The sequence below is a fragment of the Xenopus laevis genome, chromosome 7L, assembly GCF_017654675.1.
Source record: "Xenopus laevis strain J_2021 chromosome 7L, Xenopus_laevis_v10.1, whole genome shotgun sequence".
NCBI classification, from domain to species: Eukaryota; Metazoa; Chordata; class Amphibia; order Anura; family Pipidae; genus Xenopus; species Xenopus laevis.
In genome coordinates this window covers 98,980,966-98,995,755 of record NC_054383.1, presented here as the reverse complement: position 1 = coordinate 98,995,755, position 14,790 = coordinate 98,980,966, and the positions used below count along the sequence as shown (strand labels likewise).

The window sequence follows — 14,790 nt, the reverse complement described above, 5'->3', positions numbered from 1 at the left end:
TGTCAAGAAAATGTTAATGCCTGGAGAAAAATATCGAACTGCTGGAAATCCCTCTGGATTCTCTGATCTGATGTTTAGTAAATCCTATAAGTTATTTAAAAGCTCCCGGAAGTTTATATCTTTTCACAGATGCCATATGTGTTAAGCAGCATTTATTAGCCTAGCACAATTTCATTACATGCAATCTATATTACAGTTCTTGCTTACTTAAATCAGATTCCTTTCTTTTAAGGACATTATCAGTTGAATATTTTTAAGTTGTTTGTAAATATTTAGGTTCTAAAATATACACTAGACTTTTTTGTTTACAGGCATGGAACCAGTTATGCAGAATGCTTGGGACCTGGGGTTTTCCGGGTTAATAGATCTTTCTGTAATTTGGATCATCCTACCTTAAGTCTACTAGAAAATCATGTAAACATTAAAAAACCGAACAGGCTGGTTTTGCTTCCAATAAGGATTAATTGTATCTTAGTTTGGATCAAGGAACTGTTTTATTATTACATAGAGAAAGGAAATCAAATTTGGATTAATTGGATAAAACGGAGTCTATGGGAAATGTCCTTTCTGTAATAACAAAACATAACCTGGATAACAGGCTTCCAGATAATGTATCCTATATATCTGTAGTTTGTGATACCTTTTTGTTTTCTCCAAATTATTTTATTGTGTTTCTGCATGCTTCTCAAATTCACTTCATATTACCAGCAGCTCCGCCTCGTACAGAGGAGCAGCAGGGTGTCTTCATGAAAGTATATCTGCTGCAGTTTTCCTTATTATTCTGTAGCTGGTTGATAAAGGCTACTCATTGGTTGCTACAGTATATTGGTAAATGAGTCCCAGTGTTTCATCTATAAGTAGGAGGGGGTATTGTCACAGTATGGGGTGCTTTACTCCATATTCCATCAATATTTAATCGCTAATGTTAACATTAGACATCAAAACAAATAATGTTACTGTATATTTTAGGTAACATAGATCACAGAAAAATCACAACCCTTTTGGCTATAATTTGCCAAGTTTTTTTCTCCCACAATGCCGTCTTTTCCCCCACAATTCCAGTATAATTGCAGCGATGATGCCACTTTATCAGTTGTATCAAAATGCACACAATTGCGCTTGCTTCACACATTGGACACAGTATTGCACTAATATCTAGTTGATTGTTCCACTAGATGATTGGTCATGGTGTAATTATTGTTAACTGATCAATTACTTCAGCTATCTATTAATTTTGGCAATCCTTGTGGTCAACAAAAGACCTTATTTCTAAAACCAGAGGGAATTGAATGTATGCATTGTGGCTAGATACACTTCAAATCTAGTTTTCTGCAGAGTGAAAAAGCTTCCAATAGACCTTCGTCTTCCTAAATAATCTCATCATCTGAATTGTTTCCAATTTTGCAATATGGTTTTTTTATACAGTGATTTAAACTTTATACTAAATTGTAAAAACCTTTAGCAGAAGCACCGTATTGAAGGAAGATTATGTCTAGGTCTAAAAAATCTCCTGTACAGGCAATCAAATTGGATTATTATTCACTTTGCATCCTGTCCAATGGGCACGTTATAAATCCAGCAAAACTTAAAACTGTTAAATTGTTATCAATCAGAAACTGCATTTGCTTTTCCTTTTACAGCTCAGCAATATACAGTATTTCACTCTTAATATATTTAAAAGCTTTTCATGCCAAAACAATAATGAAGTAAAACAGTTCTAGAGGTTGCAATAGTGAATTTCAAACTACTCAATACATGTCTTGGTTGTAGAGTGTTTCTGTGCTTTTACATTTAAACCTTAGGATATAGCAATTATCTATCTATGTGGAAGGTGAAAATTGGTATACTGAGACAGATTATATGCTATTTTTTTTTAGGCATCAGCCTCTAGTCTGTAACATTACTGTCTGGTTCCTTTATACATCAAGGGGCCGATTCACTAAATTCGAGTGAAGGATTCAAAGTAAAAAAACTTCCAATTTTGAAGTATTTTTTGGGCTACTTCGACCATCGAATGGGCTACTTCGACCTTCGACTACGACTTCGAATCGAAGGATTCGAAGTAAAAATCGCTCGACTATTCGACCATTCGATAGTCGAAGTACTGTCTCTTTAAAAAAAACTTCGACCCCCTAGTTCGGCAGATAAAAGCTACCGATGTCAATGTTAGCCTATGGGGAAGGTCCCCATAGGCTTGCCTAAGTTTTTTTGATCGAAGGATATTCCTTCGATCGTTGGATTTAAATCCTTCGAATCGTTAGATTCGAAGGATTTAATCGTTCGATCGAAGGAATAATCCTTCGATCGTACGATCGCAGAATTTGCGCTAAATCCTAGTAGAATATCGAGGGTTAATTAACCCTCGATATTCGACCCATAGTGAATCAGCCCCCAATAGTATTAAGGGGCCTATTTACTTACAATCGGATTTAGCTTTTTTCACGAATCTCTAAAAATGTTTTCCTGTTTTTTTTTTATTTTTAAAGCTCTAAAAATTTGAGATTTATTAAGGGGCAGATTTATCAAGGGTCGAATTTCGAAGTGTAAAATACTTTGAATAAAAATACTTCGAATTCGAATATTGAAGTCGAAGTAGTTCTCACCGAATTTGGCCATCGAACTATCGAAGTAAAATTGTTCGAATCGACCGATTTTAGAGTACGATCGAACGATTTTACTTCGATGTGTAAAGACTTAGAAAATGGTTGCAGAAGGTCCCCATAGGCTAAGTATGGCTAAGTTGAAGTTTTTTTAAAGAGGCAGTACTTTGATTATCGAACAGTCGAATATTAGAACTATTTTCTATAAGTAAATTCGTAGTATCCTATTCGATGGTCGAAGTATCCAAAAAATTACTTCGAATTTCGAATTTTTTACTTTTAAAATTCCCTCTAATTCACTTTGACCCTTGATAAACCTGCCCCTAAGTGTAAAAACCACAAAAACCACTAATACAAAACTTCGCCTAGGAAACGTCCAAACAGTTTGAATTTTTAGAGGTATTTGTATTTTTAGTGCTTCCTTCACTGTTATTTCATTGTACTTGTTTTATTTGGATATTTTAATAAATGTCATGACATTCAATGGTTTTAGAGAAAGTGAGTTTAGTTGTGGTTTCAAAAACCTCTAAACCACTAAAATCTGACCTTTGCTAAATAGGCCTCAATGGCAATCCCAAAATAAAATAACTTGGCATAATCTTACAATGTTGATCCAGGGTTATATGATAGTGTATGTCATTAAGTCATTATCCAGCTACAAGTAGCAAGTATATTAATTAATAATATATGAAATAAATGTATATCCCCCCGTAAACTTTTAATAATTACTAATGTTAAATGAGTTTATATTATTTAATTTATTTCATTATATGTTTAGGGTCAATAAAAAGTTGACCCTAGGCCTGAACTACATTTTTTTTATATTTGTATATATATATATAGATAGATGCATCTACTATAATGCTTTGGATCGGCCTTTCAAAACTTGTGTATAATGGGTTAAATTCAGACCACTGCCTCCTCTTTTTGATTGGCAGTTCATCAAAACTCAAATCGAATTCAAATTAAATTCGACTAAGCTCAAATTGAGTTTTTTCCACAAAAAAAACTTGAATGTCAGGAAGGCTAATAACATCTTTAAACTGGTCACTGGACCTTTCCTATTGACTTGAACATGAACTCAGAAGGTAGTGAATATTCGAATTCAAATTATTCCCAGGCTATAGGTTTGATAAATATCTAAATTTGAATTCGAATTAAAATTCTAATCAAGTTTGGGCAATTCACAATTCGAATTTGAGAGTTTTGACAAAAATAAAAATTTGAAAATCTGAATTGCAAATTCGACCTTTACTAAATCTGCCCCTTAATGAAGAAATGTTTAATTGCAACTGAGCTACAAACATTAACATTTTCACAATGTCTTTCAATCCTCTCCTTAAGACGCTCTACTGTAAAATAAACCAACGTTCATACGACTCTAAGGGATACAATAACCAATATGATATATTTACACTTCATACTATTTGTTGTACCTACTGTATCTAGGAAACCTAGTGAGGCAGCAGGTGCATGCACATCATAAATGTTTAAAACACATAGAACCTGTTTGAACGCCGAATGGGATTTAAAGCATACGCTTGTTATGAACACAACGGCAAACAAGAACAGCAGAATTTTGAGCACAGCTATAAATATGATATTAGAAATTAGAAATGGTTCATATGATATGTTTAAGAGGTGAAACTCATCAAGCATAAAGTTGGACCAATCTCACCTGCTCATCCAGGAATGTAACTCATGCCCAGGAAAGAACAACATGATTCCAGCCACAGTGATATGCAGAAGAAGAGAGTGAAAGTTTTGGGAGACTATTTATGGAAGGCTTTCCTCTGGAGAACATATAACTATATACACACATAGAGATATATTTATCAAAAAGGGAAGTTAGAGATCGCCACAGTCCTCTAGAGTGGAATTCCGCCACTCTCTATTCATTTGTATGGGATTTTGAAAGGCGTATTTATCAAAGGATGAACTTTCACCCATTGATAAATACACTTTTAAAAATCCCATAGAAATGAATGGAGAGTGGTGTAATTTCACTCCAGAGGACTGTGGTGATCTCTAACTTCACTTTTTGATAAATATACCCATTAGTCTTCTCAAAATGAAAACAACTGCCATATATATGGGGCTGATTTATCAATGGTCGAATTCAAATATTTACAGCGATGCAAGTTTTTTTGCACTAAAACTCACAAATTTGAATTAGAGTTTTTCAAAACTTATAGGGATTTGTTGAGTGCAAAAAACTCAAATATAAAGATTTGGCATGCAAAAGCTGGCGAATTCATGTAAAAGCCAATGGAAGTAGTACTAGACAAATATTTTTTAAAGAGTTGGTAGAATAGTAAAAAGTAAATACTATAGAATACAAATTCACTGCATTCAAGTTTTCACATTTTTATTTGATTGATATTCAAATAAGCACATATTTGAGTTCAGTAAGTTTCTCTAGATTATTTTTCAATTTTGACCTATAAAAGTCAAAATTATATATATATATTAAAAAAACCATACCCAGCCCTAAGCAGAAAATTATGGATGCAACAACATTGCACTGCCCAACATGAAAAGGTTAATTCTATTGAAAGAATGTTGCTCTAATTTTACCCCCAAAAAATTCAGTGTTTTCAGTTTAATTTTTTTTTTTTGAAAGCTGAAGTTTCTGAGGTTTAGCTCAGCCATGGCAAACAATATGGTGTCCTCCACCTCATTTGTCTATTTACAAATAGACAGAAAAGGAGCTTGCTGTGCATGCAACAAGCCCTCATACTTTACTGTCTATTTAGGGAAAATAAATGAAAGGTAACTCTTGTTAGAATTAAGGTTAATTTTCCTTTTGACACAGACCTGCTGCGTAGACTCAGTCGGGCAGCAAGGTTAATCAGCTGTGACTGTAACTTCAAAGGTAAACACTGCAAAACCCATTACTTTCTACTAAAATGATCAGCAGAACTGTACAAGCACTTTAGACTGTTATTTCTGATGGAGATAGATGTTCAACCTACGGCCCAACATTGGTCATTGAACTACAAGTTCAAGTGCTATGTTGACAGCCTCCTGCCTGGGGGACTTTGGCTGGTAATGGCACAATGGGAGTTGTAGTCCAACAACAACCAGAAGGACTAGATGTTTAATTTAATAGACCTTTTTGTAATTCCTTTGTTACAGCTCTAATTTACCAGTGATGATGTTAGACTACACCCTCTGAGCTACTACATCCTGCACCTTGTTGGATTAACACACTATAGGAAGGAAGGCTGTCCCCAGGCAAGTACTGAGCCTCAAGCAATGCTTCAAAAGCAAGCAGTAACATGTAAAATTAAACAATTATAATTTCCTCTCTTAACACTTGTAGTGCAGTGTGAACCCTAAAGAAACACTACTCTCAGGAAATATGTAATTGTTTATTTTGGGTCATGTAAATCACACTAAGATTAGTTAGTCTGAAAGCAATGAGAAATCCAATGAGAACAATATTATGCTGTGTTTGTATTTGGGGGTCTGCGAATGACACACATTTGTGAGAAGCAATGAATGAATGAAAACAATGCACTCATTGTATTAAGTGAGAGATACACAAAAGAAGGCTGGGAGCAGAAGCTGACCCTTTCTGTTTGCCTGGCAGCACTCAGCAGTACAATAAGCCTAGGACCTAAACCTTAAACTGCATTGCTGTCTCCTTGGGTAAAATTGCACATACCTACAATATAATATATATTTTGATTGTGAAATGGCTGAAATGTATCTGCATAGATGTAGTGAGCATTCTAACAAGCCAGGCAAATGTGTGAGCATTCTAACAAGCCAGGCAAATGTGTTATAAAGTTACACAGCTTCTATAACTGGGGTAAAACGAAAAAGTAACCTCCCAGTCTCACAGAGATTATAGGTTCCATTATCTGGAAAAGCCATTATCCAGAAAGCTCCAAATTATGAGGCCATCTCCCATAGACTCTCCATTTTAATAAAATAATTGAAAAAAATGTAATTATTTATTTTTCTTCATCATAGTAAGGTAGTACCTTCAGGGTCGGACTGGGCCAGAGGGACACCGGGAAAAAAAACCATTGGTCCCTTCTGTCTCTCTCCCACCTGCCCTCTTCCAACTCTCCTCCACCTGCCCTCTTTCATCTCTCCTCCACTTCCCCTTTTTCGTCGATCCTTTGCCCTGATTGCGGAAAAGTAAGTTATGTTGCAGGGGCTGCTGGTGGGTGGGTGGCAGGGGCCCTAGAGGGGGTGTGGGGGCCCCTGAAGTAGCAGCCCTGGTGGGCCTCACACACCTCGGTCCAACCCTGATTATCTTGTATTTGTCTCTAACTGAATTATAATTAATGCCTATTGGAGGCAAAACAATCCTATTGCTTTTATTTAGTTTTAAAATATTTTTTAGTAAATTTAAGGTATTGCAATCCAAATTACAGAAAGACACCGTATTTTGACCTTGCATGTTTACAAGGTTTACTCATACTGTTTGGGCTCAATTTTTGCTCCTGTGTTACTGTCATGTTTGCATCCTGTGAAGGTCATGTTCTTATATAACTAAATTACTTATGGGCCCCAGGCCCAAGGTATTTTCATTTGTCATTACATTTCTCAGTCATGAGAAATACTGGTCATAGATACTAATGCAGAGCAGAGCCTCCATGCCAGCTCTGGGGAATAATCTGTTGTAACCCATACTCCAAAGACTATAGGAGAAAGGACTCAGTTTTAGACTACCTAATGAGGTCTGTGCAAGAGTTCCATAGTTCTCCCATCAGAGATATAAATACATTTAATAATCTATACTTGCAATATGCAAGATGCTCTTTTCTCTCCAATCACAAATATATATTTTGTACATGTACAAAGTAATAGTATGTTTTTCAAAAGCTGACAAAAGATAAAATGTATTAATATACACAGTACCACTTGACTCTAGCTGCATCCACAAGCCATGGGGTCGCAATAAGTGTGATCTTGTCATCTGCACTGAAGATAATACAGTCATGATTGAAATTGAAGATATAGCCTTACAACATGTTTCTTTATCACATAAAACTGTGCTAAAGTCCTTCTTTACCCTCCTGCTGCTTTACAGCATCAGAGCAACTGGGCTTTTTTTGTGACTAGCAACAGTGACCCCAGAACAGAAAACATTCTCTCTATTCTTTCCAATTCTGCTTTCACCCTTTATTTCAAGCTTTGCCCTTCTCTACCCCCCTTAACTTGTTTTTATGTTCTTCTGTCCACACCCTTTACTATTCTTTAGTTCTGTCCTCTCCCACCCCTTTCTTTTCTTTATTGTATTAATACTCTCTTCTACAGGCCACTTTTCTTCCTCCTTCCCCATTTTTCTGCTGCACCCCTCCTTCTTTCTTTTGACATCCATTGCCACCCCCCCTCTATCCCTCCCTGTTCCCAGCTATTCTTCCATACTTAAGCTGTTCCGTTCTCCCCCTAGTGGTAACCTACTGGAAACTGCAGCAAAAGATTCCCAGAATCAATATACCAAAAAGTGGTTGTGGTATAGAAATGTTTACACAATTTCCCCATATGTAATAAAATGTACTACATTTGCTCAGTAGCAGACTCATAACAACCAATAAGATGTTTGCTTTTAAACAAGTAGCAAGTAAATTTAAACCTGCTGATTGGTTGCCATGAGTTACTGCTCCTGGGCAAACTTAGTGCCTTTTATTACATAGTCCGTTAGTTACTATAAAACTAAGAGACTGTGTGCTTTCTTAACTGTGCACAGATTTTCATTTTATGCAATTATATATTCAACATGGTATAGATGAGCTAGGTAACTAAGTCTACAATCTGTGTGTAAGGGCAGGACTAGACAAAGTGCATGTACCCGACACGTCGCACAAGCGACGCATTGAAACATGTCGGGTTCAAGAGCTTCGTCTAGTCCTGCCCTTAGGATTATGAACATATGTTCCATTTGATATGTGAATGATAGCTCTTCTTTGTAATTTGTGACTATGATCCATTCACCAATCATGTTTTTAATTTCCTAATTTCCTTAATTGCTCACTCACAGTCTGTGTCATTTAGATGTTTGTTTCTTCTGGGCTGTCAGTGCGTTCAGATTGAAACTGTCCCAGCAGGATAAGAGAAGATTTTTCCATGGGTCAAGGCTCAAGCCCTCCATCTACACAATCATTTGACCTTAATTTGGTGATGGTGCTAATCCTCTCCTCTCTTCACCAAGGCTAATGCTTACAGTGTGAAGTGTTCCTGATCACAACCAGAATCAATAACCTTACAGCACATTAGGATGTTGTACAAGTAGGGGTTATTTACTAAAAAAAGAGTTGTGTGCTACATCTGTTCCAGGTTGCAGAGGTCACTGGACTCATGTTAGGGCCCCCTTAATGCCAGGAAAGAAATCTTTTTCACAAACATATATTGACATTTCATAGATGCCTGGGTTTCTCTGGCAGGCCCCTACTAACCTAGCCAACAGTAAATGCTTCTTCTTGTGTTCATTCATTGGTTGTGCCATTCATTTAATATTGTGTTCCTGCCAGTGCTACTTCTAGGGCCCAGTTTAGAGATTGTGCCATTCATTTGATGTTAGCTTGAGCCAGGACTATTGGTGATACGCCTAAGCTCCATTAATAATATGTTCCTTAGTTCGGGTTTAAGAAGTAGTTACCTTTAGATTTACTGTCCGCAGACCATAAAACAACCTGGTCTGACACAGCTCCTTCAGACCAAATTGGCAGCTGTGTATGGTGCCACCCACCCAACTACATGTTGATGCAGTCCTTGTCCCATTGCCCTGCATGATTCCAAATATGGGGCAAAGCAGCCTAGACTGCCCATTTGTGGGGCTGCTGTTTAGTTGCCATAGACAGTCACTATTTATTGGGCTGGTGGGGGACCGTTAAGGCCTCTGTGCACCTGAAATGCCAGGACCTATTTTGATTCTCAGGCCAGACCTTGGTCCAAGGGCCAAAGGAATGGATCTGACCGATATTACCACCTCAAAGTAGATCTTCACAGGAATGGCAAGCTTTATCCATATTTATAGAAATCCACAGTGAGGTGGGTGGAGTTCACAACGCTTACAGAACCATAGGACTACCCTGTTTTTTAGCACCTTCCCTTTTACAGCAAACATCCCAAGTGAAGTCTTAAAAGAAAATTTCAATGGAGCAGGCACTCAGAATAAAGGCAATCTTCCACCAGGTTGCTCAGGCAAATTAAGCCCATGACTAAGTGTTTGTAACACGAAACACGTAAGGCTGTGGACACAATAAATCTTTTTTACTTTGCTTGAACAACCTGGTGGAAGATTGCCTTTATTCTGAGTGCCTGCTCCATTTAAATTTTCGGTTTGTCTGCTCCCTGTGCGGAGGACTCAGGGCAATGCATCTTGGCCACTTCCTAAATGTGGTGAGTGATAACTAAAAAAAATGCTAAGTACTGTATATGACATTCTATAACACGATATATGTTAACTTAAAAGTGAACTATCCGTATAAGTTGAAGCCCTCGTTGAATGAAGGCAGTGCTGTATACAGCTCTTTGCCCTGCATTCTAGGAACATGGAGAACCATATAGGCCTCTAGGTTCCAGGTTTATATGTGTATACAATACAAAAATGCCCAACAGTTAAAGCATTGATAAGGACACTACAAGGGCAATCAGTAGGGCAGCCACACATTAATTACATTTCTAGCCATCCTACCAGGCAGCCTCTCCGTGTTTCATACAGTATATGGTTTGGCTAATCACATGGATTGTAAAATTTTAAAGGGGAACTATTGCAAAAATCACAATTTAACATGAGCTTCATCACACTAAAATAAGAATAATTAAGAAAAGAAGCTTTTTAAATACAATCAATTAAATATTTTGCTTCATTTCTGAAATAAAGTTTATTTTCGCTATCCCTCTCTCAGCATCTGTTCATTGACAGTTGGATCCACTATATCTTATAGGGGGGGGGCTTCCTTTCCTAGCAGATGAATTAGAGCTCATTCATATAACGGATTCCACCAAAAAATCTAACAATAACTGCCTTTTGCACAAATTCTGCATGTAGAGAGACAGAGCTTACTCTATTAAAATCACCAGAAATCCTAATACATCTTCTAGGCAAAAGATATATTAGATCTAACGGTCAATGATTATCTGACACCCAACTCCTGAATAAAGAGAAACAAAGGAGGTCATTGTTTCAAGGAAGTGGGAGAAAGGTGGGGCCACTGCCTCTGTACGATGATTATTTCTCAGCCACATATAGGTGTCAATAAACAGAAGTTCTTCCCTTTGCAGACCAACACTGATCTGGTCTGTCAAAACTCTCTCTTGAGGGCCAACAGGCCCACATATATACTGATGGTGGCAACTTACTGAACTGCAAAGTTAATTTTTTTAAGTGTAATGCATAAAAGCTAATGGTGTGCCTGTCAATGTTATTGATCACTTTTCATGCTTTGGTGTTACTGATCCTGTGAAAGGACATTGTACTGCACAATTATGCATTTAGTTAATGCATGAGTGAACACAGTACAACCTTTCTATTGTGCATGTACAAAAAAAGGCTAACGTTTTGCTCACCGCTCATTTTTTTTTACCCATGAAGTGGGGTTGCAATGAGGGATTGTTTGTTCATATATTGCAATATATTGAAGCTGGCCAGCTCTGTCAAAGTCATCCCTGGTTTGGCCAGTCCCACACTCAACTTTCTGATTCATTAAGTATAATGAAGCAATATAATTTTTTATGAATCAGATAAAAGTTGAGTGTAGGACTAGCTAGACCAGGGATGACTTTGATGTAGTTGGCCAGCTTGAATATTTTGCAATATATGGACAAACAATTCTTGTTTTGTTAAAAGGGTAAGGCATTTTTCTGACACCAGAAATCAAATTCTTTTTTACATCTATCATAATATTGCTTTTTAACGCAACTTATAATTTTGCTATAAAGTATTTGCACAATGTTTTTAAATCACCTGTCTGATGCTCCATGTTCCTAAATGAGTGGGCTACCAGGATCCCGTTAGCCATAGAAACTTTAAATGACAGGCTGAGATGGGACAGTCAGGTTGGCAAGACAATCAGGTTTAGAAACTTCAACTAACGATTGCTTACAAAAACAGACCTCTCAGCATAAAACGAACAACATGACCTATATGCAACTTTTAATGAACATTCATATTTTAAAAAGTAGTTTTTTAGTGTCAGTATCACTTTAAGGCACAAAATGTCTCAATGTCAATAATATATTGATAATTTTGTTGAGTACAGAGGACCTTTTGTATTTATCTATAGTGCCTATACCTACTGCATCACACTGAACCTATGACTGCAGGTGAAACACGACAAGCAGTGATCTCCCATTTCTCAATCTTCTCCAATTTAATTATCAAAAAGTTGCTTAGAAATATTTGTATGTTTGGGATTACATCCCAAGCAAACCCAAAAGTTAAAAAAACCCATACCCCCTCCCTCCAGCCTAAGTGTTACCCTAATGCCCCTAAGTGTTTACTTAATTCTGTCCAGTGGAGTTCACGGGAGCCATCTTCTTCTCTTCGGTAATCTTCGAAATGAGACCGGCATAACGGTGCATGCGCAGTTGGAGCAATTTTCTGTTTCACGACAACTGCGCATGTGCCGAAACTCACAAAAATTGCCAAAATGCTGGTCTCATTCCGAAGATTACTGAAGCAGCTGAAGATGGCGCCAGGCCCGGACTGGCAATCTGTGGGTTCTGGCAAATGCCAGAGGGGCTTCTATAAGGTCCCATATAAAGTCAGTATTTAGTGGGCTGGTGAGGGCTGATTTGGCCTCTGTGTACCTGAAATGGCAGGGCATATTTTAATTCTCAGTCCGGACCTGGATGGCGCCTGTGAACTTCAATGCCTGAATCTGCACCGAGGGGTTAGTAAAAAGCTAGGTGCATTTACCAGGGGTAACACTGGGGGGGAGGAGGGAGGTCTATGTAGGGTAGGGGTTTTTTAACTTTTGGGTTTGCTTCTCCTTTAAAGCCTGTGCTATTCAGACTGTGATTAACAAGGCACACTGGGATTTCCAGTTAAAGGAGTGGTTCACCTTCAAGTTAAAGAATTGCCGATTCTAAGCAACTTGTCATTCGGCCTTCATTTTTTTCTTTTTTGTATATAGTTTTCGAAATTATTTGCCTACTTCTGACTATTTCCTTTTTCAAATGGGGGTTGCGAGTAGGGTTGCCACCTTTTCTGGAAAATATACTGGCCTTCCTATAAATTTATCTTTTTTCCCTATTAATAACATTAGGATCAACCATCATTTTTCACCGGCCATGCCGGTAAAATACCGGCCAGGTGGCAACCGTAGTCGTGGGTCCCATCTAAAAAAAACAAATGCTCTGTTACTTTTTATTATTTATATTCAGGCCCTCTCCTATTTATATTCCAGTCTCTTATTCAAATCAGTGCATGGTTACTAGGGTACCTCAGACCCTAGCACCCTGATAGCAGAAATTGCAAACTGGAGAGCTGCTGAATAATAAAAAAAAAAACATAAAAATTGCAAATTATCTCCACTAAAAGTTAATTAAAGGTCAACAACACCTTTAAAAGGACAGGAGGGCTGCAAGTTAAAATCCCTGCTATTAGGTTAGCATCTACCATACCAGAAGTTGGTCTGTTCCTAAGTTTTTAAAAGCTCGTCCCACATTCCTTTGCTGATAGAAAAGTGCAGTGTGGGAGTGTGCTAATAGGCCGCATTATCTCGCACATGCTGCAATGCAAACTGCTCGCTAGAGCCCTGTCCTAGTACAACGAAACCAGCAGAGCGAGAGCGAGCAAATGCGATTGTTCTTACTCAGCATGGCGAGGTATCTACGCTCAGATATTTTCTGGAACACACACATGGCTCCTCGGCTCAGTCTTCGCATTCCGTTTGTTCATCTCTGTGCCCCGAGGTCTTTGTGGTTCCTTTGCTCCCCCCCGCCCTAGCCTGGGAAATGGTTTGTCTTGGGGACTCGGCATTGAATAAATAATGAACACAGGGAAATGAAGCCAAGAACTGCGCTCACGAGTTTGTAGCTGTGATTTACAAGGGAAGAGGAAGGTGCTAATAAAAAAGGGAAGAGGGGGGGCAGAGTCCTGCTAGAGTAGAAGCTGCGAGTCTCGGGCTGTAGTGGAGAATCGACTATGCAAGTAACTTTATTTCTAGCTGTTTTTTATTGCTGATAAGTGATTTGTATACTTTCGCCGCTTCCATGCGGACACGGTTTAAGCAGCGCGCACAACGTGCACCCCTATGGAGGAGAGGAGGGTGGTAGGTTCCATTTAAAGAGAGCATGTCAGGTTGGCTGTGCGCTATGTCCTTCTGTGAGGCGGTTCTTCGTTCCGTGTCTCCCGCAGTGCTCTTCATTCCTGCACTGGGGGCACTGGCTAGTCAGTAACGTGCAGCGCGCGGCTCTTTACACTCTCCTCTCCGGACTTGCACTCACCCACCATGCTGCTCTCTGTCCCGTCTCTCCTCAGGCCAAAATCCTGAAGATGATGGAAGATAACAAGCAGCTGGCTCTGCGGATAGATGGGGCCATTCAGTCCGCCAGTCAGGAGGTGACCAACCTGCGAGCCGAGCTGACAGCCACTAACCGGAGACTGGCTGAGCTGAACAGCGGCGACCCCTGTGTCATGGAGAACAACCAGCACAACACGCAAGGTAAGCGGCCGGGCTCTGGGAGGACTGAACTAGGGGGGCAGCGGCTTTATGTTCAAGGGAAATCTATGCCTTGTGTTATGTTATTGCCAGTCTTGCTTCTGTAATTAGTATGGTAGCTCCCACTTCTAAATTCGGACAAATCAAGCATGTGCAGTGAATAGGATCGAGTCTATTCCTTCCTAAAAGAGAGTGATCCCATCGCACACCTGCTGATCTGTATAACACACCTGCTAACCTGTATAATACACCTGCTAACCTGTATAATACACCTGCTAACTTGAATAATACAACTGCAGCAGCACAAGGGGCTTAAGGTGGATATTGGCAGTAATAATGCACCTCTGTATCATTCATGCAGTCCCTTTCTAAAGCAGCACCTCCTGGGAATGCATTATGCACAGCAGCCAATGAGATCTGCAAGGGATTCCAACCTGTAGATCTCCAGCCACTTTCAGGGGGTTGCGGGGAGTTGCAGCTGAACAAGGGCTGCAGGTTAGATGCTCCTGCTCTTATACATGCTTCTCATTCCTGCCTGTCCTATTGAGTGAAGCTAATGG

At 38.8% G+C, this 14,790-nt stretch overlaps 1 protein-coding gene across 8 annotated transcripts in view; it reads left to right on the top strand.

The window, feature by feature from the left end:
• The window catches only part of kazn.L (kazrin, periplakin interacting protein L homeolog), a 349,342-nt gene that overhangs the window by 229,752 nt on the left and 104,800 nt on the right, over window positions 1-14,790 (top strand). For 5 of the 8 annotated variants that reach the window (XM_041569375.1, XM_018226077.2, XM_018226070.2 and 2 more), the window contains exon 3: window positions 14,050-14,233. In XM_041569375.1, the coding sequence (XP_041425309.1) occupies window positions 14,050-14,233 (184 nt within the window). Of the gene's footprint in view, window positions 1-13,242; window positions 13,395-13,561; window positions 13,720-14,049; window positions 14,234-14,790 lie in introns of those variants that run through there. The other 3 variants (XM_018226073.2, XM_018226072.2, XM_018226074.2) reach the window with 3 other exon arrangements.